The sequence below is a fragment of the Triturus cristatus genome, chromosome 2_2 (assembly GCF_964204655.1).
Source record: "Triturus cristatus chromosome 2_2, aTriCri1.1, whole genome shotgun sequence".
NCBI lineage: Eukaryota > Metazoa > Chordata > Amphibia > Caudata > Salamandridae > Triturus > Triturus cristatus.
The window spans coordinates 669,055,332-669,080,744 of NC_140582.1; the positions used below are offsets into that span (position 1 = coordinate 669,055,332).

The 25,413-nt window shown below is 42.9% G+C and overlaps 1 protein-coding gene across 4 annotated transcripts in view; it reads left to right on the top strand.

Annotated features, from left to right (window-relative positions):
* WDR17 (WD repeat domain 17) overlaps nucleotides 1-25,413 on the top strand; it is a 1,003,384-nt gene that overhangs the window by 342,128 nt on the left and 635,843 nt on the right. For all 4 annotated transcript variants that reach the window (XR_014978161.1, XM_085641859.1, XM_085641857.1 and 1 more), the window contains one exon: nucleotides 22,215-22,337. Coding sequence is in view for 3 of the 4 variants with exons in the window: in XM_085641859.1 (XP_085497985.1) it covers nucleotides 22,215-22,337 (123 nt within the window). In the remaining variant the exon portion in view is untranslated. The remainder of the gene's footprint in view (nucleotides 1-22,214; nucleotides 22,338-25,413) is intronic.

Genomic DNA, 25,413 nt, shown 5'->3' on the forward strand with positions numbered 1-25,413 from the left:
CCAAATCGGATCGGGAACGTGTTTTTCCGACGAGGGCCAAATTATGATGTGGTTAGGAACACATGCTCCCATTGAAGTTAATGGGAGTCCAACCAAACCGTATCTGGAAGCATGCACATGACTCGTACTCTGCCGGTCGGACTCTCCCGATCCGAGTGAGTCGGAAACTATTTCCCAACCGATTCGGTCGGGAAGCTTTTCCAACCCGCATCAGAATCGGGCCCATAATGGTTTTTTTAATGATATACTACATCCAACCTCTCTGAAATTATTCCATTCCCCCATTGTGCACTGCCTTCAACTGTGGACAGTGGTAATTGGTTGCAGTTCTTGGCCTTCATCTAGAATCTATGCCCAAACCATGGCAGCCGGCCATTCCACAGCTATCGACTGTGCAGAAGCTTTTCAGTTTAGTAGAGAAGCCTATTTCAGAAATTAAATAAACACTGTTGCAGCCTGATCGAATAGTAACAAGAAAACATCTTTCACAAAACGTTTTTAAAGGAAGAATACAGGATAGGCAAGGCAATGTAAGGAGACATGCTGCAAAACCCAAAGGTTGGAAAACTGTCATTGTCACTTTAAGGAAGCACACACTAGCACTATTCCATTAGGCCCTCAGATTGCCAATTAATTCGGTTCTTTTGTCCCGCTTGTATAAACAGTATCCTGGAGCACTAGGTTCACCCGTTTTGCTGTTTCTTTTTCACTCAACGTCTTCTAAGACTAGAATGGGAGTAACAACTGCATTTTGTTGTATTTTTGTAGTAAAACAATAGTACTACACAGAATACTATACACAAACCTACACATGGAGGTTCTGTTTCCAACTCTCCTATCTATTTCTGTGTGGGAAGGGGATTAGAGAGCAGAAAGGAGGGGTTTAGGAAGGGTTAGAAAGGAAAGTGCAGCAAAGTAAGCTTATTGATATTCACAAACCGCACTTCTAAAATTACTACAGCCAGAAAGGGATCCAAACAGAGCTAAAGTATGCCCAGTTTCACACATGGCCAACCAATAGTACTGCAAGAAAATATTAGAGGTGGGACTTAAAATAAAACCCCATACGAAATAATGTTAACTTAGGGGGAAATTATTTAAAATAGTGAAACATATAAATAAATATATTTTAATTTTAAAATAAATATATAAACATAAAACCGATTTATTATTTGATTATGAAATATTTAAAAATATATATATATATATTGTGGATTACATTTTAATAAAATGAAATGACATTACTTGTATTTAATTCTATCCATCACTTTTAACAATTATTAATGCATAATAATATATAGATGGGAATTTATTTTGTAATTTAAACTTCAGAAAAATAATTTTATTGAATTTAATAGATAATTATAGATTTAATCTATTATTAGGTAAATAGTGCTGTAGCATTTTCTCATTTGCTCTGCCTTTAAAATGAATGTATACAAGTGTTTTACAATATTATTTAACATAAAATGTTTTTATTATTTTTATTCCAGTTAAATAAAGTTTTTACCTTTCTCTATACTTCAACATAGGGAGACTCTGCAGTTATGGCAGATACTTCTGTGTGGAAAAGTATGCAGAAAACAAAAAAAGTGTATTTAACCTGCAAAAAGTTAGTAAAATATTTTTTTGTTAAATATTAATGTAAAATAATTTTATACATTCATTGCAAATATAGAACAAAAGAAAGAAAATGCTACAGCACTAAAATCATACTTTTAAATGATATAATTAATTAATTTAAATGCATTACATTCATCTACAAAAATGTTTTCTGATGTGTAAATAAAAATATTAATTCCCACCTAAAGTGAAACATTTTTTTTATTATGCATTAACAGTTATTAAAAGTGATGTGTAGAATTGATTAAAATTAATTGCGTTACAGTTTGTTAAAATGTAATCTTCCATTAAATTCGAAATTTAAAAAGTTGGTAAAATTTCGTATTATGAACAATAAATATGTTTAATGTTTATATATGTTTTAATGTTAAATCATATTTACATATATTTATAGCTATTCTATTTAATTCTATTCTGGATAATATGTAGAGTGCACATCTACCCAAAAAGAGTCTTCTTTGCCAGTCCAAGATCAGGGAGGATACCAGAAGCGTCGCCGGTTGTCAGGGGCAGCCAGGCGAAAACCAGGTAGCAGTGGGAGGACAGTGCCCCACCGTTTATCCTACCTGGCTGCCCCTGCTGGCCACTCAGGCGACCCCAACACTCTCCTGCCAGCCAATGGCTGGCGTCGCAGGATGCCTGCAAAATTTCAAACACACGGCGGCCATCGTTGGCCGCCGACTTCAGCCAGTACGATCCTGCCTGCACCTGTCATTGGGGCCCACCATTCTTGGCATAGCCCCTAGTCCACAGGTGGGGGAATGTACCGAGACCTATTCTGATCCATACTGAGGCCTTGCCACACTCCCCCATGTGAGATGGGAATCCACCCCCGGAAGTGACAGAGACAGCTAACATTGTTTTTGCGTAAGGTAGCATAACACCCTCTGGCTGTATTTATTGCAATCCATATTCAGTTGCAGAATAATTTAGGAATAATATTTAAAAATGCAACAACCTACAAAGCGGACACTTCGTGACAATATATTATTGAGAACTACTGGGAGTTTATCAAATACATTTTATTTATGTCATATTATTAATACATTACATATAGATTTCAAATCATATTCATATGTTTCCGTTATTTTTTCAACTCAAAACAAAAGATCGGACATTTCTTTCTTGTTCCTTGTCAGGTGAGTTGGGGATTTCAACATAACACAAGTATTCAAATCTTTTTTGGTACATAGATTACATACAGAAAAACAAATTATACTGGTGAGTAATCATGGCAGAATCTTTGGTGTATCCTACGCGCGTTTCGGCCGTGAAGCCTTCATCAGGATGCCATGTGTATATGCTTTTGTTATCCTCGAAATAATGGAACTGTTCCCCAATGAAAAAGGAAATGCTGATGGTGTGTCGCCCGGTGGGGATGCAGCGATGATGGAATCAGATGCCCTTATGGGTGTTGATTAGAATTTAGGTTCAGCTGTGCGTGTAACCATCAGAAGGCTGGTAGGTAATTCTAAATTGGAAGGGCTGCGGCTTCTAGACAGGGGTCTTAGATGCAGGGCGATTCCTATTATTTACGATACAGTGTTGGCGTGCTACAGGTGTGTTAATGATGCTATAATAATGCATGGGCAGCAAGAACAGGTGGGTCCTCAACGTACCGGTAGGATCTGTTTTGGTGAGGCCCACGGGTTTTTCTCTATGTGCTGGCACGTCTCGTATGTATCGGCCGCAGAGCTGGCTCACCCAGCCAGCTCTGCGGCCGATACATACGAGACGTGCCAGCACATAGAGAAAAACCCGTGGGCCTCACCAAAACAGATCCTACCGGTACGTTGAGGACCCACCTGTTCTTGCTGCCCATGCATTATTATAGCATCATTAACACACCTGTAGCACGCCAACACTGTATCGTAAATAATAGGAATCGCCCTGCATCTAAGACCCCTGTCTAGAAGCCGCAGCCCTTCCAATTTAGAATTACCTACCAGCCTTCTGATGGTTACACGCACAGCTGAACCTAAATTCTAATCAACACCCATAAGGGCATCTGATTCCATCATCGCTGCATCCCCACCGGGCGACACACCATCAGCATTTCCTTTTTCATTGGGGAACAGTTCCATTATTTCGAGGATAACAAAAGCATATACACATGGCATCCTGATGAAGGCTTCACGGCCGAAACGCGCGTAGGATACACCAAAGATTCTGCCATGATTACTCACCAGTATAATTTGTTTTTCTGTATGTAATCTATGTACCAAAAAAGATTTGAATACTTGTGTTATGTTGAAATCCCCAACTCACCTGACAAGGAACAAGAAAGAAATGTCCGATCTTTTGTTTTGAGTTGAAAAAATAACGGAAACATATGAATATGATTTGAAATCTATATGTAATGTATTAATAATATGACATAAATAAAATGTATTTGATAAACTCCCAGTAGTTCTCAATAATATATTGTCACGAAGTGTCCGCTTTGTAGGTTGTTGCATTTTTAAATATTATTCCTAAATTATTCTGCAACTGAATGTTAATAGCACCCTGATTTAGGAATTAATTTCAGGGGCACCCCTTGATTCGTACAAACCATTTATTGCAATCCATAGACACAATATTAAAAAACATTTTCAACATTCTTATCTATTATTTACAATTCCATTTTGTACTTATACATGTATTTACATGTTTTTATAATTGTTTATGCAAAGAGCCACTAATACCTTTTTTCACTGATGAGTTTTTTAGAATGCTCCTCCATTTCTGTCCAAATTCTTGGGTCTTGGTCTCTGCACCATGTCTAGGGTTTATGCAGTACATTGTGAAGAGTTTGACATGGGGATTGTTTTCGGGCTCAACTTGATGCAGCACCTGCACAGAAATGCTTTGTGGAGTAATAATGTTCTCTGCTCAGAAGTCAGTTTCTCCCTCTTGCACTTCAGATACTCTCTCTCATGCTTTGACTTGAGGTGTCTTATAGTTGTAACATGGAAAGGTACAAAGTTTACTTTTTACATTTTAAATGATGTTGTGGGCTATTTTTTAAGGCAACTGACTGAACACGCCTAAAATAATGCCTAATGATCTTAATATTGAAATTGTGAACTATGGGAGAGGACCCAACAGCAGTCTTCGAGTTTCATAGTTCCAGGTTTCGAACAGTGGAATATGAACCACAAGCATAATGGGACTGTGCTTGTCAGTATACACAAACCCCAAGAGGTAATTGCAAAACCCTCACACAAATACATTGTTTTAAAATTTCAACTTTAGTGCTCTTTTGAAATTCGCCGCTTATGCCTGGGGAGTCAAGGTGTGCCCACCCTACATCATTATGTAGCCTTTTTATTCTTTGGGAGGACGCAAGGACCAGGGACCAGATGTGCTATTGTCTGTTTTACCAAGTCGTAATTACGATTCTTAAGATATCGCATTTTGGGATATGGTAAATAAACTATTCCATTGTGTACATGTTCCTATATGCTTTTTCTTAGAATTCACTTCCTAAAAATACTGAATCACTGAAAGCAATTCCTACAGGTTCACAAATTGTGACCGGCGCCCAAACACATTCTGATGATATCACAATCAGGAGGTATATTGTTGCACTGCCATTCTGAAGCACAGGACTTTGCAGAGAGGACCTGTTTGGACTCCAAGCTACTTTTGGTAACATCGCAACTCATGAAGGGCAGACATAGGAGTCCTCAAAAAAGTGGAAACACAAGTTCTCAGATGATGAGATAGCTATACTGGTGGAGCATGCGTAGCTAGCACAGACTAATGTTCTGGAAAATCTTCTCTAAGTGTGCCTGAAGACACAAAGAAGCACATTTGAAGTTCTATCCAAGAAAGGATCAATGCTGTGGGTGTAGCAACTCGCAGTATTCTTGAAATTCATAAGGGGTGGTAAGACTTTTGCTCATGCTTAATAGGGTGAAGAAAGCTGCTGGCACTGGAGGGGGACCTTCTACCTGACCACCACCAACAGCATCTAAAGGGGCCATCGGAAGCACCCTCACTACAGAGGCTATATGTATGGCCTTACTAATATTGATAACTCTGAACTTCCTCAGCAGCACACAGGTTACCTTGTTGTTTAATTAACACAAGGAAAAAAATGTTGGAGCTTAACCTTTTTAAAATTATATCTGTAATTCCAAAATATAACAACAGAAAATATTTATTTTGGGTTCATGCAACTTTTCAATCCATTTACATTTGTTATGTTCAATAAATTGCATTATGGGATTTGTAGATCAATTACAGTGTTAGAGGTTTTAGCAGTTCAAACGAAGACACAATAATACAAATTTAAATATTATTTTATAAAATTGTACTGTGTATTTATGTAACTAAAAACAATAACAGAAAAGACTGGTATCATGAATATGGAAAAGAAATTAGTGCATCGTAGACTGTAGAGGATTACCCTTCAACAAAAGCTGTTATGTGTCATTCAAAATTACATACATATTAACTTATATGGCATTTCATACACATAGATAGAACATGATGGCCACAATGTGGTAGATGTAGCTGATCACAAGTCTAACACCAATTATAGGGTTGAAGCAGTGGAGATCCCACCAACACCTATATTTTCAGATACAACTTTACCTAGAAGAAGAGACATGCCTAGATCTAGGAGAAATTTCAGGTCAACTGCACACCGTAGATCAAACACGTTTATATAGAGACTTAGGAATCAAAGATTCTTACCACTCTTACCATGGATTCCAACCAGACCAAAAGTTGTGAAAATGGAAAAAGCAATGTTAGACGTTCAAACAAAACAATGTGATAAAAATAACATGCTTCCAAGAAGGCATCCCTGCTATGATTAGTATTATTGACAATTTAAATATAACAATGAAGTGACTAAAGTATTCTATTGTTGAGGAAACACAGCAACACAACTTATTTAAAATGCAACATTTTGGAAAAAGTGTAGAAAATTTGACAACTGCAACAGTAGCCGTGGCATACGTATCAGTGGCATACGTTCCAGTAAGAAATGTCCCACTGTTGCATAGGAGTAGCTAGGAGATTACATCATGCCTTCAATTTCTTCAGACAAGCCAAACACATTCTGGTAGTATGACAACCCTTGCTATAGAGAGTGTGGAGGCTTCTAGCCACAGTAGATCTGTCTCTGATGCCATAACATCTAAGTGCACACAAAGTCAGGCTGCTGATTTAGAAGGGGATATGTTGGTTACTGACCTAGAGAGGCCAACCTTCAGCAAAAACAAACAATGTTTTGAATATGTTCTGTAAACCTTTACTGATATTTATTGTGTTACAGTAAAATTGATTGAATCATCTTGTGAAAAACAAAAGATTCATGCAGTCCCTGTTGTGACACTTCATATTTACTGTGAAAAACATGGTAATAAAAATTACGTTTCTGCTTTCTGACTCTTACTACATCATTGTTCATTGCATAGTTTACTTGAACTACAATTACCTTGGAAATAATTGATGTTAATGTAACTGCATCTCCTAATTCCATCTGCTTCTCTGCTGGCATATTGGGATATGTTTGGGGGGGGTTGGTCTTCCCTCTCGTCAGAGCTGCCCTCCTCATGTTGCACTGAAAGTCCCTTATGTGTCTGTATATTGTGCTGCATAGCACAAAGTGTCACCATCCTACATGCCACTGGAGGTAAATACTGAAGGGTTCTCTCACTCATATGAAGGCAGTGAAAGCTTGCGTTGCGAAGCCTAAAAGTACGCTCGACAACTGCTCTTGTCTGCTTATAGCCAATATTATCAATATATAAATCAGGACCCACTGCTATTAGTGTCAGTTCCAAGTGCATGGAAAATATTGCGTAAAAAATGGTCTTGCCATTTTTTACATGGTAGATCACAGGCACAGACTGCATAGCACAGATTTTTATCAATTCTGTGAATGCTGACGAAGTGGTAACAACCTCTTTGAATCTATATCCTGTTTTCACACTGAATCGTCGATAGGGATAATCAGAGAAACATATCTCACTGCTCCTTGGATACTCACCCTGTTTGCCTCACAGATTTGTCTGTTTTTAGTGCATTGTCCTCCCTTCCCCATCATTCTGAATGCCATTTACTTCTTGTGTTAAGTGATTAAGTTTTAATCAATCTGTTGGTCCAGTTATCAAATCAGACTGTGTTTCCAGTTGATATCTCTACCCCTAGGTACCATACAATTGGTAATTTGTAATTGTGGCTTTCCTGATGAAGTCGCTTGGGTTGCCGAAATGCACGTAGACTCGATTCCATGAATATCTATCCATGATTGAAGCAAACCTTCTTTGTGTGTCTCTCTACTTGGACACATAATTAGAATAAATCATTTTTGTTTCTTTCTTTGTTGACTAAATGAATGAAATAACCAACTTTATGAATCATGTGGTTATTTATTTTGATGCAGTTGTGACTTTATCATTGTGAACATAATTGTAATTAGAGTACTCAAAGTATCAAATACTATTAAGTGATTCTTTGACATAATATTATACATCTTTTTTACTAAGCCTCCATTATTATCATGAGATACAATTTAAATATGAAGAATGTTGTTGTTTTGAACTTGTCTTATAAACTACATAGTCACTATATATGAATTTTTTAAAATATATTTTGTAAGAATAAAAATCTTTTTATGAGTCATGTTTAGTTGTACACTTAGCCTTTTTTGAGTTTTCTTTTGTAATTATTATTGACATTGTTGCAAAGATTTGTAGGTGCCTAGTGATTGCTTTTGTACAATTATAGCCAATATTATAACAGAGTTCACTTCCTGTACTTGCATTGAGGTATGGGGTCATTCTATGTATGTGGTGCATAAGCTCTTTCACCTAGGTCAAATGATAAATGCAATTAAAAACCAAAACTATATAATATGGTATTATTATATATAAATGTAAAATGTAGAAATACTTAAACAAAAATCATCACCAAAGTCTCCCCTTGCTAGCCAGTTGTATAGGGCACATTGCTGAAATATATAGAAGTCATGGGCAGAACACGGAAATGTAGCCACAAGGTTAATAATTAAAGAGCCAGCACTGCAAACTGTTTAAATGTTTAGGGAGTTCTGGCCCTTCCAAATTCTAAACATGAACCCTTTAGAACTATGAGGTAGACATATCAAATCAACAGAGCCTAAAACCTGTTGGAAATGTGTAGGACAAAAAAAATCTAACTTGGTTTGCAAGTTGTGAGCTGGGGAAAAAGATATCAATGATTGTTTATCAGCATTGCACCAAACAAATAGTGATTGAAATGTAAAAATGCACTTTATGAAGCCCCCCCCTGCCATGGCAACCACCTCTTGATACCTTCCTGAGGTTAAAAAGTGTAGACAGCAAAGTACCTGAATCTGGGCGGTTATAGAAACACTCCGGCGTGTGTCCCTACACCACCCAGGGTCTAACTCAGCTATTAAGTGTAAAAAAAGAGTGCTGCTGAGCCTATTCTTGCTAAACTTAAATGTGGGTCCTCATTCCGAGTTGGAGGATAGTTTGTGGACAAACAGTGTAGAAATATCTAACTTTATACCATTTCAATCTCTCCTGACACTTTTTGTAACACAAGTTTCTTCAAAAGTGCTGAAATGGTTTACTCCAGAGAATCCGTTGGCACTTCCTTGAGTAAAGTTTTAGTTACTTGCCAAGTTTGGTTTCATTCCATTGAATATTTCTTACGGTAGCACAGCGGAAGAGCACTAGGAATAAAGGTAAGTGTAAAAATGAGATTGTTCACCAGGCCAGGCAGGCTTGTAGTCAAAGGTTTATTGACAGTTCAGCACGATCTCTAACACAGCACCAACACTTCTACCGTTTCTCTCTCTCTCCCTCTGGAATCAATCTACATCATCAGATGCATCACTCCATTCCATTACATGGAGAGCATTCTAACCCAGATCACAACACATCCCCCTCCCAACAAACAAACAAACAACAACACAAATCAAATCAGCACTCTGCAAGGAAACACCAACTAAGCAGAGCAGGTAAAAATTAACACAAGCGCAACATGCACTTCACAGCTTCAGCACAGTGCAGCAACAGCAATTACTGCATGCAACTACATTATTATAGCACAGTATGGCAACTGCACAAACCATGGTGACATTAATTCAACACATAGTCCTTCAACTTGACGGGCACACTCCTACACCTTGAAGAACGAGAACTAGTTCCCCCCCTATCAAGGGTGCCACTCTCAATAGGACTACCCATATCCGACAAAGCAGATCTGGGAACCTCCACATTCTGAAAACCACCCGAATACCTGACCAACCTAGACATACTCCACCAGCAGTCAGTGTCAACTCTCACCACATTCTTCCTGATCGCCACAATGGTGAAAGGACCCAGAAAACCAGATCTACCTTTGAACGTGTGTCTGGGGTTCTTCACCAGCACCCGATCACCAACACACCACTTCTTGAATTTCACATTCATCCTAGAGTCATAACTTGATTTATACCTCCCCTGGTGGTCAGCAACCCTGGTACGTCTTGTGTCTACAGAAATACCACCACCAACGCTGGGAGGTAACCAACTCGGGTTCAATTTGGAAGAAGCCTTCCTCCCCCTCAAATCTTCAAAAGGAGACTTTAGTGTGACAACATTCGGTGTAGTGCGGTGAGCCCACCAGGTCTCCCTGAAAACAGCACTAAAGGGTATCTTAGACTCCTGAGCACGCTGAACACGACCCTTAACCACCCTGTTCATCCTTTCCGCTAATCCATTAGCCTGAGGCGAGTATAGGGCTGTCTTCTGATGAACAATATTAGAATCCCTAAGAAAATTGTACATCTCATGAGAGACAAACTGCACACCGTTATCAGTAACTAAGAACTTTGGAACTCCTTCCGAAACAAAGATGTCTTTAAGAAACTCAATCACCGTTTTCGTGTTAGCTACAGACACACACTTGGTGACCACCCACTTGGAGGTGCAATCCACCAACAAAAGAACAAACCTTTCAAAAGAAGGTAGCAGTTCAAATGGACCTACAATATCCAATCCCACTTTTGTCCATACCTTCTCAGGAACCTCCACAGGAGATAAAGGAGCTTTACTGGGAGTGTGAGACTTATCGTTAGTAGCACAAGATGAGCAATCTTTAACCACCCCCTCGATCATGCGGTCTATACTGGGCCACCAGTACTTCTCTCTCACCCGAGCTTTTGTCAGACTCCTTCCTAAATGACCTTCATGAGCAAGGTTGACTATTCTCTCCCTAAAAGCACTGGGAGGAATCACTCTATCACCTCTCATGAGATTGTCACAACAAAAGGACAACTCTTCCCTCACAGCCCAAAAAGGTTTCATGTCAAAACCTAGAACCTTGTAATCAGGCCACCCATGATTTATCCACCCTTTAAGCAGAGCAAAGTCCCTGTCACTGCTTACACCCTCTTTCCATTCTTCTGATGAAAAGGCAGACTCCGCAACCCAAAACACACCCTCAACCTCACTACAATCCGATGTCTCTCCAACCGGCAACCGAGAAAGACAATCCGCAGACTTGTTACTCAAACCTGGAATGTAGCGAACCACAAAATTAAATTCTTGAAGTCCCTCACTCCAACGCCTGAGCCTGGGCGTAGTGTTTTCATTATGACGGCATGAGAAAACTTGAACCAAAGGACGGTGATCCGTCCGAACCAAAAAAGGAATTCCCCAGAGATAGAATTTAAAGTGCTGAATTGCCCAAAATACACTCAACGCTTCTCTCTCAATACAAGAGTAATTCACCTCCGCATCTCTGAGAGCTCTAGAAGCAAATGCAATAGCTCTGTCCTCACCATCCACTACTTGGGAGAGCACAGCTCCCAGCCCTTTTAGACTGGCATCCGTTGTCAAAACAGTTTTACAATTCACATCAAAATGTCCCAAGGTGGGCATCTTACCAATTTCAGCCTTAATACAATCAAAAGCTTTCTGGCACTCGTCAGACCAAACAAACTGTGTCCCCTTCTTAAGCAAAGTTCTGATTGGTTCAGCCACACTAGCAAAACCTTGAACAAACTTCGAGTAAAACTCTGCGAGACTCAAAAACGATCTCACCTTGTCTTTATCCTGAGGAGTAGGAGCTTTCACCACGGATTCAGCTAACTCCAACTTGGGTTGAATACCCTCCCCAGATATTACATGCCCTAAGTATGTCACAGAACTCAACCCCACTCGGCATTTCTCCTTTTTTACTGTGAGTCCAGCCTCCCTCAATTTTCCCAACACCGCATACAGGGTTGAGCAATGTTCCTTCCCATTCTTGCCATATATCAAAATGTCGTCTTGGAAAAACATAACATTAGGTATTTTCCCAAGCACCATCTTCATGACCCTTTGGAAGCAAGCCGCCGCCGACGCCAACCCAAAAGGCATTCGGAGAAACCGATAAGCCCCCAAAGGCGTCACAAAAGACGTGAGGTGCCTCGAGTCCTTGTGCAGCATAATTTGGTGGTAAGCCGACGACAGATCCAGCACACTGAAAACTTTAGCCCCTCTCAGGATACTAAGAGACTCTGATATGTTAGGCAGAGGTTGACGATCAACCCAAATCCACTCGTTTAATCCTCTAAGGTCCACACACATCCTGACACTCGTTCCTCCATCCTTTGGAGCAAGAACAACGGGCGCAAGCCATTCTGAGGCCTCAATCTCTTCAATAATCCCCAAACCCAGTAACCTCTGCAACTCTTTTTTTAGTGGTTCAACCATCATGTTGGGCACCTTCCTAACCTTGTGTACACAAGTTATGGCCCTTTTCTTTAATACAATGTGATGCTCAAATCCTTTAAGGCAGCCTAGGGTATCTGAAAAGACCTCTGGGAACTTCTCGTAGCATTCGTCACTCGCACCCCACGAATCTACCAACATAACTTGTTCTTTGGGGTCACTTGCACAAGGGTTAAGCATAATGCCAAGATCCCGTTGGTGCCTCCATCCCAGCAAATTGTCTCCCCTTTCAGCCACATAAACTTTGCCCATGGTGTGCCTATCCTTAAATTTGATCAGAGCTTGAACATAACCAAGGACATTGATCTTGGCACCGCCATAGCGAACAGGGTTGATGTCTGGCGCCAATAAGGTCCTATTCTCTAAACCTACATACTCATCCCATTGCTTATTCCCAATCATGGTAAACGGTGAACCTGAATCAGCCAGCACAGTAAAATCATACTCATCAACCATGATTTTACATTCTGGCATGATTACTCTGTCTGCATCCACTTCCCCACTATCAGCTTTAACGCTCAACAGAATAGTGCGTACAATTTCAACATTCTTTTTAGAGTTACGGTTCTTATCCAGACTCTTGCACACTCTAGCATAATGTCCCTTGATGCCACACTTGTTGCATACTGCCTCTCTCGCAAAACAGTGTGGATAATTTGAAAAGTGTGAGAAACTACCACACCTCAAACACTTAAATTTAGGATTAGACAAAGCAGTCTTATCACTAGAGTCACCACTCCCTTCAGCAAGGTGGTTGTCACGCTCTCCCTTATTATGAACACCTTTAAAAGGAAGACGCCCACGTGTGTCCTTCTCAGCAGGCGCCTTGCTGTTGACAGAAGAAGTAACCTTTGCCAAGGTACAGCAACCCTCCAAATTTTCTTCTTCTTCTATGGCATGTACTTCACTTGGTTTCTGCCCTTTATCTTCCTTGTTCTTCCTAATCTCTTTTACCCATTTGGAGGTGTTCTCCATTCCCTCTACAATAGCTACAGCTTCAGTCAAAGAGGGATTTTTCGACAGTAGCTTCTCTTGAACACGAACACTGTTAGTGCATCTCACTAATTGGTCTCTTACTAGCGAATCTGACAAGTCACCGAACTCATACGTGCGAGCAAGCGTTTTCAAAGATGCGACATAGCTCCCAACACGTTCCACTGGACCTTGTACCCTGGTAAAAAACTTGTGTCTCTCCAAAACTACATTGATACGAGGACCAAAATACTTTTCCAGCATAACTAAGGACATCTCATACACATCACCCGGCGATCCGTCACCATCACCAACAGGGATTAAATCCATACTGTCATAGGTATTCCTTCCTTCAACGCCCAAATTGTGAAGGAGAATAGCTTGCTTCCTGAAAGCAGAAAACTTTTCACCCCCAATGGCTACAATATATGAGTCAAACAAGTTTTTCCACCTTTTCCATGGTAGAATTGGATCCCCTTCTTCAGAGAGGAAAGGGGGCGGCTGCGACATACTTGAAGACGAAGCTAACGCCATTTTACCTTACTTAATCAAGTTTGATCACAGATGGCGAAATGATGTTGTTGATTCAATCAATTCAAAACAACTTGTCTGCTCTTGTCATGACACTGTTAGCTTGTATTTGTAATGACTTGCTTTTAACTGTTAATGCAGTTCACGAGTCTCAGTAAAATTATTTCAGCACTACTACAACTTCTACTGAACTCTGTTCAACACCGTTTAAAGAAGGGTACAGGAAACCACTTTACCTCTTTGTGATAGCAGTCTTTCTTTTAGGCCAAGAGTAAAAAAACACTTGTTCGCTATTATGCTCGTTCCGTGTAATCCAACGCAACTTTTTCTCCTTGCTCCGTGTAACCAAGGAGATTGTAAACAAACATGGCCGCTATGACGAGGCGCGCAGGCGCGTAGGCACGTAGGAACGTAGCTGTGCGTTCCAGTGCGTGCGTTCCACAGCAAGTAACGTTGCTGGAGCTCGTGGGCAAGCTCGCGGAGACCAACGGTGAACGGTAGGATCTTAAATATTTCAAAAAGTCTTTTAACACGAACTAGAACATGCCACACTCACGTAATTGAGTGAAATCTTCATTTCTTTCGCCGCAAAGTTGAAATCCAGGTGCAAAACCACTCGAAATTGAAAGTGAAGGGGAATTGGTGCTTCGCTTCATTGCCTGTCCCCAGTCAGGCATAAACAACTCGTCGCCAGTGTAAAAATGAGATTGTTCACCAGGCAGGCTTGTAGTCAAAGGTTTATTGACAGTTCAGCACGATGTCTAACACAGCACCAACACTTCTACCGTTTCTCTCTCTCTCCCTCTGGAATCAATCTACATCATCAGATGCATCACTCCATTCAATTACATGGAGAGCATTCTAACCCAGATCACAACAGTAAGCAACCTGTACTTCTTCTCCCTCAACATCAACCCTAACTCAGTCACAGGTTCACTCAGGTCACTGTTACATTTAGATCAAAAAGGGATTTCGTGGCACTTGGCACTTTCCGCAGGATCATCCCCAAACATTTTGCCTTCACCTACCTGTTTTCAAAACCTATTTTTGTTGACTTTTAGGACCCTTCTCACTTTAGCACTGCTAGCCAGTGCTAAAGTGGTTGTGCTCTCTCCTTTAGACATGGTAAAATTAGCTTACACACAGTTGGCACATTTAATTTACTTGTTAGCCCCTAGTAAGCTGGTACTACATGTATTTAGATTCTGTAAATTAAATGCTACTAGTGGGCCTGCAGCAGTGATTGTGCCATCCACTTTCTAAGGGCCTTATTATGAATCTGGTGCTCCACAGACTGCCAGACTCGCAGGGGCGCGGCGGTAGCAGTCTGACTGCACATTGTAAGTTTGGCGGTCGGACCACCATCTGACTACCGCAACCACCAGGGAACCTTGTTGGCACTGTGGTCAGGGCTCAGAATATGCAGATAGTGCTGCTCTGGCACTGCCATGCATATTTTGGTTTTCCAGACCGCCGGTCAGCACCTTCATATAAAAGCTGGTGGTGGGGAAACAAAGGGGGCCCTCCAGGGTCCCTCTTCCCCCTTGCATGCAGGGGGCACATCTTGTGCCCCCCTATGTGCAAGCACCCCCCCCTAGTTCCGGCATGGCATGGACTTACAGTCCATGCTGTGCTGAAACACGCTGTGGCGATACCATGGTGGGGCAGTATTAAAGACTCATTGAGCCTTTTTACTGCACTGCCGTGAGACCGCCACACTGCCTGCCTGCCATACAATGATTTGTATTGTAATCTGGTGAGCGGACAGCATTCGGGTTTGGCAGTGCGAGAGCGGGCTGTGCTGAACCCGCACCTACACTGCCAAACTCATAATGAGGTCCTTAGCCTTTTAAACATGTCTCAGACTTGCCATTACAGCCTCTGTGTGCTGTTTAAACTGTCCTAAGGTAGGCTCTAAACAGCTCATAGGTTAAGGGGCAGCATATTTAAAAAGTTGGGCATGTACTTTTATGTTTTACAAGTCCTGGTAGTGAAAAGCTATAACGTTTGTTTTTCATTACTGCAAGGCCTTCTTCTTCAATAGGATAACATTAGGTTAACTTATTACATTTAATAAGTGATAACCTTCAATTGGAAGCAGGTGAGAATGTTGAGTTTGGTGTCCAAAGTGTTGTAATTTAAATCCCTCTTCAATGATAAAGTCAGATTTTAAATCACATTTCTGAAAATGCCACTTTTAGAAAGTTAAAGAAACAACTAGGACTTAAGGTCTTAGACAGGGAATGCACTACACATGCACTTCGTAAAGCGTCACAAAAAAATTAACCTCCGTGTTATGTTCAATTTAAACCAATTCCACATAGTTTGACGTAATCCACATGATAAATGAAAAAAAATGACCAAACAATATTTCACAGTTTCATAAATTCATAATTTCATGAATCTTGGTTTATTCTCATGATTTTTCTTTCTTCTTGACAAAAATCATACATGTGGAAATCACAAGTAATGGTCGTACATCACTCAATCCCAATGCATTTCGGGTGCTGTCTGCACCCTTCCTCAGGGGAATCTATAGGCAAAATAATAGCTCAAATAAATGTTTAAAATCTTATCAAAATATGAAAACATATGTAATAACAACGGCCTATTTCAACATGAGGTATATTTTAAAATACCAAGAAAGAAGATAGAAAGAGACGAGGTGAGTCTTAGATGTGCTCCAAAGAGAATGTTCCGCATGCTACTGGTCATGTGCCCCTCTGCATAAGCCTGCAATTCTGCTCCCCCAATGGTATCTCCAGCAAACCAAAACAAGTGTAACACAGGTGCTCAAACTGAAATGGTGCATTACCCAGACTAATAAGTGGTGAAAACTTGGCACAATACTGTAAATTCATCATACCTCCACGCCCACTATATTATGCAACATCCATATATGAAATTGTAGATGAGCTCTGGTCTAAAACCATGAGACGATGTGCCCATGAACCGCAAAGAAATCTCCAAGCTGATATATGCAAATGATGATCAACAAACAGCGTATAATTGTTGCTCATTAATTTTCGCTTTACTGTTGGTATTACTTAGGCAACAGAAGTAGGAACTTGCATCTTTGCATATACAAGATATCCACCATCTACAGAAACTTTGAACCCCAACCCACGACCTCTACAACCTCCTCACACCAACGAACTCCACCCACAACCACCCACACACCTCATGGGAACAACTCACCACACAGAGCACCACAGCCATCAGTAACTCCATCCACTCTGGTGCACCCTTAGACCCCTGCCCCTATCATTTCTTCAACCACAGGAGCCAAGAAATCAGCTTCAAACTCACCTCCTTTATCAAGGCATCCATCAGCACAGCCACCTTCCCACATGGATAGAAACAGGCAGAGGTCAGACCCCTGCTCAAGAAACCCTCCCCTGACCCCAGAGAACTCAAAAACTCCCACCCCATCTCTCTGCTTTCCTTCCCTGTCAAAGTCTGTGACAAGACCATCAACCGCCAACTCACCAAACACCTGGAGAGAAACAACCTACTGGACGCCACTCAATCAGGGTTCTGTGCCAACCACAGCACTGAAACGAATGTGATCGCTACCACCAACAACATGAAAACCCTCCTTCACCGGGGATAAACAGTGGCCCTGATCCTCCTCGACCTCCCAAGAGCATTTAACCGCATATCCCACCACACCCTCTTCATGAGACTCCACCACATTGGCATCCAGGGAGATGCCCTCAAATGGATAGCATCCTTCCTCACAGGTTTACATTAAGAATCTGCCTACCTCCAATCATCTCAGCACCCAAGAGCATCACCTGCAGCATCCAGAGGGCTCATACCTCAGCCCCACCCTGTTCAACATTTATATGAAACCCGTGGCCAACATCATTAGAACCCACAGCCTCAACATAAGTTCCTATGCGGAAGAAACCCAGATCATTCTCTCACTCTCAGAAGACTCCCTCCACCACCAGGACAAACTTCCACAACTCATGATGAGTGTCACCGACTGGATAAAGACCAACTGCCTGAAACTCAAAACAGACGAGACGAAAGTGCTGATTTTTGGGAGCAACACCTCCCTCAAACTTGGACCCACACCCTCACTGAACGACCACGCCTGCAACCTCAGCATCATCCTTAACAGCAAAATCACCACTACATGCCAGATCAAAGCAGTCTCCTCTGCCTGCTTCCACACCCTCTGCATGTTCCCAAAGATCCTCAGATGCCTCCCTGTCAGCACCAGGAAAACCATCACGCAAGCCCTAGTCACCAGCCGGCTGGACTACGACAATTTATTTTACGCAGAAATCACCACCTAACTCCTGAAGAGGGTCCAGATGATACAGAACCTGGCCGCCAGACTCGTCTTCGACCTCCCCAAATGGACCCACATCACCCCCTCACCACAGGAACCTTCGCTGGCTTCCCATGTAGAAAATATGCCTGTTCAAGAGGCTGACACTCATCTACAAGGCCCTCCTCGACCAAGGACCAGCCTACATCAACCACCTCCTGAACTTCTACAAACCCTCTAGGCACCTGCACTATGCCTCCCTCGCCCTCACACACACACCCCATATCCACCGAAGCTACAATGGAAGGCGCTCCTTCTCCTACCTCTCTGCCAAATCTTGGAACGCCGTTCCCATCCACCTCCGAACACCTTCCTCTCTCCAGGAATTCAGAATGGGAGTCAAAATCTGGTTCTTCGACCGATCCTAGCAAGAACCCAGTGCCTGGATACTCTCATGGGTGATTACCTGCACTCTACAAATTCAGACTGATTGATTGATACAAAGTGCGCCTCATTTATGCCTTGCTTTATGCTGATACATTTTGAAATAGTTGTACATTTAATTTACAGGTATTTAAATTGTGTTGTTTGTTAATAAAACACTTTACTATCATGCTTCCTCTACCTCAGTGTTAGACCTGGCACCTTGGCGTGAGTCTCCCTTCCTCTTTTGTCGCTGTGCCTCATGTGTTTTTATGGTGCTGGCCGCTCAGCGCGCTGTGCCACTGCCAACCAGTGTCGCGGCGCAAGTGCTCCCTATGTAAATTGTATATGTTGGTTGGATTCCATGATTGGATTGTTTGGATTACTGTCAGACCCCAGTAAAGTGCGCCAGGAGCGCCAGGGCGTGTAAATGCAAATACCGCTGGTGGGCTTGCAGCACTGGTTGTGCCACCCACAGAAGCGGCCTGTAAATTATGTCTAAGGTCTGCCATAGCAGAACCTGCGTGCAGTCTGGTACTGACATGCTGACTGACAAGTGCCCACACTTGCCGGTCCCTAAACCTTCCCTTAACTTCATGTTAGTCACCCCTCTGGTAGGCCCACAGGCAGGGTGCGTTGTAAGCATAAGGTAGGACAAGCCTGGATGCGTGGCATGTCTTAGTAGTGAATTACCGCCATCTTGTTGTTCACTACTGTAAGGCTACCCTGTTCTCATAGGCCAGTATGGGCGGCTAGGATTGTTACATCCTACGATCCTAACCGACCCAGGGAACATGGTAGAAGATCGAGTTTAGTATGCCTGAACTCGGAATAATAAGGTACATCTTTTCCCAAGGTTTATTTTAATATTCCGCGTTTGCAAATGCCGCTTTTAGAAATCTGGCCTTTGCTTGCCTAAACATTTCAGCCCGCCTCTGCGTGATGTGTATCTGATGTCTAGCTGGTGTGAGTGACAGGGCTGGGGGAACCCAGATGGGCAGGGCTAGGTAGCCTGGTGGTGAATAGGACGACCGACAGGTAGATGGGTGGGAGGAGTACTCCTAGGCTCTGAATAGGACAGTGCTCTGCCACCACAATGCCGGCTCCACCCCCTGTGGAGCGTCTGATGACTCTGCCCTGCACTCTGAAAGAAGAAGCCTGCATCACGTAAACAAAGTGCTCAGAAACCGGACTGGACTAGGCAAGGGCCCCCCTGGCCTGGGAGAACAAAAGATTTGCTGTATAAATGTAGGAGCCCTGCTCCTAAGAAACTAGATCCGCTTTTGACCAAGAAGAATCTCTGCCTGAGGAGGAGGCACCGGGAAAGCTGTAAGGAGGAAGACTGTCCCTATCCTGGGGGACTGGCCTGCAGTGGTGACCTTGCTGCCAAAGGAGAGAAAAGGAACCTTTTGCTGAAGACTTTGCTTTATTTTTACTTTCAAGACTTGTGCTTTCCAAAACAATCTCCAAGGGCTTGGAACTGAGCTTGCCCCCTGAACTGAGCCCCAGGACCACTGGGCTCTACCTGATCTTCACTCGCCTGCCGCTGGACTGTGGTGTCCTTTCCCTCGCCGGAGCAGTGACCCTCGTGCCCCAGTCCCTCCTTGAGCCGTGACCAGGACTGCTTAGCCGCCCCCGCCTTGGAAAGAGCCTCGCTCGATCTGAGCCGCTCCCCCTACGCTGTGCTGGGCTGCCCCTGTCACCTCGCTCGCTGGAGACTCGCTGTGCACCTTCACCCTCCCGCCGGAATCGGCGTCGTGAACATCTCCAAGCCTCGGACGGCCCGGACGTAACCTGCGTGCCCGGCTGCCCCGCGTTGTTCACCCGCCACCTGCAACACCCCGCTCTTGTTGTGAGCTTGAAGATCAGACCCCCATCGTAAAGTGTGGGAGCCCCGGACGCCGCCTCGCCCTTCTGTCGAAGAGCCGCTGAAATCCCGCACCCGCCTTTGCGTCAAGAAACCAGGTACTGTACTTACGAACTCGACCGCGAGCTCGCATCGGATCCAGGGTCCGCAACGTTCTGATTTCCCTGTCATCTGCCGTGTGCTTCCCGGTCGCCGCCTCAGCACGAAGAGCGCTGAGGCCCACAGTTACCTTGTGCCCGCCTAAAGAACTTTCCGTAACAAAGAGACTTTACCGTATTCCTAAGAGTTGTGGCCCCATCAGTTTAACGTTACTGGGCCTTGTATTTGAATCTGCTGAATCTACATAAAAGCTTATTTTTATATACTTCCTGATTGGTGTCCGTTTGTGGTGCATGCAAGGGGTTTACTGTATGTGTTATTGCACTTGCTTAGCCGTGTACGCCTGAGATTTAGCCTAGACTGCTCGCGCCACGCACCTAGAGGGTGAGCAGGGGTTATTCTGGGGAGTCATCCTTCGCCCTGACAAGAAGTAAAGGGTCCCTGCTTGTTGTGGGTACACACCTGCGCCAACCAGAGCCCCCTCATTTCTAACACTCAGCAAGATTTTCACATAGTTCACTAAACAAACTCCTCTCACTTAGCAATCAGCAAAAGAAAAAAAAAACAATATAATTTTTAAAAGGATAAGCAGTAAATTAACAGCCTGACATTTCACCCCTGCATTTGATCGCATTGCAAAGGCTTCACTATTGCTCATTCACCTTCTAAACTACAGCACGGTTGTTTTGGGGGTGCTGCAGCACCCCCAGCAGCCCTACTTTCAGTGCCTATGGCTTCGTATTTTCTGCTAAGAAACAAGAGGAAGGGCGAGGAGCGCTAACTACAGAAAGTTACCCAGGCACTAAGAGCCGAGTCAGTTTCCATCTCTTTCTACCTCCTTCATGACTTGAGTCTAGGGATAGTAAGGGATAGTAATGGCAGGATGAGGCGTACCAAAGAGCAGCTGCAACAACTGGCCACTCGTACAGAATATCGGGGCATATTGTCAAGCACGGCGTTAAAATTATCGCCGCTTTAGCGGCAGAAAACTGCCGCTAAAGCGTCGATAATGGGCTTGATAATATGCCGCAGAGAATTCCAAAAGAAGCCCATGCTGACACCAGAACATGGGCTTTTATGGGAATTCTCAAGGGCATATATAAAGCCCATTATCGTCGCTTTAGCGGCAGTTTTCTGACTCTAAAGCGGCGATAATCTTAACGCCGTTTCTTGATAATATGCCCCATCCTTACTATGTTGGGGGCATATTAGCAAGGACGGCGTTAAGATTATAGCCGGTTTAGCGGCAGAAAACTGCCGCTAAACCGGCGATAATGGGCTTTATATATGCCCTTGAGAATTCCCATAAAAGCCCATGTTCACACCAGAACATGGACTTCTATTGGAATTCTCCAGGGCATATTATCAAACCCATTATCGCCGCTTTAGCTGCAGTTTTCTGCTGCTAAAGCGGCGATGATTTTTAATGCCGTCCTTGATAATATACCCCTGTGTTCCTTATTTTCATCCGTGTTCTGTATTTACAAATGGCCCTCGCTTGCAGGTAATATAAAGGCATATTTGCCCAGTAATGGCTTGCATGCTTTAGTTTGGCTACTGCCTGCAGAGGTCTTAACTGAAGCAACCGGTAATTGTGATGGTCCATACATGAAATTATATACACGCGCTTTATGATGATACATGTTGTCCATAATCTAAATTCTCATTCTCCGAACAAAGAATGACAACTTTATGTATATTTTCACAGATTCACAGGTTGGTGTATTACGTGTGTGGAATGTTTCAAGAACAACGCCGATAGATAATTTTAAACTAAAGAAAACGGGGTTCCATGCTTTACACGTATTGAATTCACCTCCAAAGAAAAAATGTGAGTAGTGGACAGAGTTGTGTTTTTTTTTATTGTTATCCGATGCCCGACATTGGGGTCTGCTTAGCAAGTACCGAGCTGCAGATATTGTTCAGTTTCTGAGCCATTTCATAAAAATCTTAAAATGAAATAAAACAAAACGAAATCTGCCATAGTTAGTACTCAAAGTCCAAAACCTCCTGCCCCAAAACTCTTAAAGCCATTTCTTACAACATTTTTGACGCCTTAGTGGAATTTAAATGCGAAACGTGTGATGTGGGCTCCCATATGACAGATCATTATTCAAACAACCAGGATCTGTAGATTTTAGCAGTTGCAGGTTGAACCTATTACTGCAGGAAATCCACAAATATACGAGGTTCCTTTGAAAATTTAAAATAATATAGACAACTCGATAAATTATAACTAAGGCTCCCTGTTTTCCGTTTTTACAGATTTTTAAAGATAAATACAGACAGAAAACCATTTAGTTTCTTGTCTGTATTTATTTTTAAATGTGGATAAAAACGGAAATTGGGTGCTTTTTGAGTGATTGTAAATACACTTTGCCATGACTGCCTGCCAATAACTGTGTGGATTGATAGGTAAGGGGAATAAAAAGAAAGTAATTTTAGTAAAGAGGCTTAAACAGCAGTAGATATGCACAAGGTTGATACTGAAATCTGAATATTTTCATATAAGTGCATTGATTTATCTTCTGCGGCTGTTCATATTACTGAAACCTGGCAGGCATTCAAGCATGACTGCATATTCATTGGTTAAATAAATGTGGAAATATATCAGTTCCAGCTTAATTGGTTTCACAAAACCCATAATAAATATGGATAAATACAGATGAAGTTGACAAAAAATAAATATGGATAAATACAGACGGAAATGTCAAAAAAATAAATACCATAAAACCGGGAGCCCTAATTATAAGCATAACCCAGGACTGTGTTGTATTTCTTATTTTTTGCAAATCATGTAATTTGTTAAAAAGTAATGCAGCATCCATTTCTACCCTCAATAGTTCATTTATTATTGTAAGCTTTGTGACATTTAAAAAAAAAATTGATTCTTTTATCACTGGTACTTGCCCATCCTATGATTCCTGGTTACAGGCTATGTAAAAACCAGCATCTTATGAACGTATTATCACTCGACTCAATGATCACTTGGAGAAATTCCTGGATATTTGCGGAGGGTTCCTTACAGCCCCTTAACACTGCCTTAATTACCTCTATTCGGGTCCCACAGTTTACTTCACTCCCTCCCACCCCCCAGCATGGACCCGGAGCCTGCTTCATTACTGCGCTTGAACTGGAGGCCCTAGGTCAGGATCTAGGTGATTAGTGGGGTTATCATTCTTTATTACTCCATCTTTTGGGGGGAGGGGGTTTGGGACACACGGTGGGTGACCCACTATACTCCCCATCTTTCTTGTTTCCCTGTTTTCTTGTTTCTTGGAACCATCTCTGCCCTTCGCAAGTTTCTCCTTCCCCTGTATTGCCCCCCTCCTCCACACCCTGCCTCCTTCCTCTTTTCCCCAATGTTGCTTCCCCCTTTTCCTCTTCCTCCTCTCCCACTTTTCTCCTTTATTGTTACCACCTTATGCCATACCCAACCCTTTTTTTTTTCTTGTTCTCTCATGGTGCCTCCTACAGGATGGAGTTAATTAGTGTACTGTTGTTTCTTTGTGGCAATGCCAGATGTATGTTTGCATGTGTATGTGTTTTTTTACCCCATGTAAAATTGATATTCTGGCTTGTCCATGGCGTTTGCTCATGCCGTGTTGTTATTTCCTGTATGCACCTTGTAAAACCCAATAGAACCCCATTAACAAAAAAAGAAAGAAAATGTACTGTGGTGATTTATTGACAAAGACACTAGGGTGCCGATTACGATCCGGTAAAAAAATTCCCCGTACGACTCGTATCCGGTCTTTTTACCGTACGAATCGTACAAGTGCCGTACAAACTGCCAATTACGATTCGCATGGGAAAAAGACCATACGAATCGCATTGGGAATAATTCCCCACACGTCCTCGGGTCGGAAAATGTGTCCGACGCGTCCCCGGACGATTTACCGTACAAATGTGAAAAGTGAAGTCCGACCGCGGAATCACGATCCATCCCGTGCGTCCGATGTTACAACCGTAGGGAAAAAACACCCATAGCAACCATGGAGACATGTGCCCGCATACGCGCCGACCCCCCCCAACACCCGTACGTTCGAGTCGTACCCCCCTGTGTATGTACACCCGTGTACGTGTCGTACCCCCGTGTATGTACACCCGTGTACGTTCGAGTCGTACCCCCACCCGTGTATGTACACCCGTGTACGTGTCGTACCCCCCAACTAGGTTCAGAGGTGTTATTAAAACGTTTCTTTTTAATAAAATTTAGCAACCTGTTGCATTCTGTGTTGTTGTGTCTACCTTTTCTGGCGCCAGGACGCCCCTTTGCTGGGGCAGCTGTGCGCGGTACAAAAACAGTAACATAACATAACATAACATGTATGTACACCCGTGTACATTCGAGTCGTACCCCCACCCGTGTATGTACACCCGTGTACGTGTCGTTCCACCCCGTGTATGTACACCCGTGTACGTTCGAGTCGTACCCCCACCCGTGTATGTACACCCGTGTACGTTTGAGTCGTACCCCCACCTGTGTATGTACACCCGTGTACGTGTCATACCCCCCGTGTATGTACACCCATGTACGTACGAGTCGAACCCCCGCCTGTGTATGTACGACCCGTACCCTCACCCGCATACGTATGGAGCGTACCCCCCACCCCAACAGTGTAAGTACGACCCGTACCCTCACCCACGTACGTATGGAGCGTACCCCCCACCCCAACAGTGTATGTACGACCCGTACCCTCACCCTCGTATGTATGGAGCGTACCCCCACCCCAACCGTGTATGTACGACCCGTACCCTCACCCGCGTATGTATGGAGCGTACCCCCACCCCAATCATGTATGTACGACCCGTACCCTCACCCGCGTATGTATGGAGCATACCCCCACCCCAACCGTGTATGTACGGACCGTACCCCCACCCCAACCTTGTATGTACGACGCGTA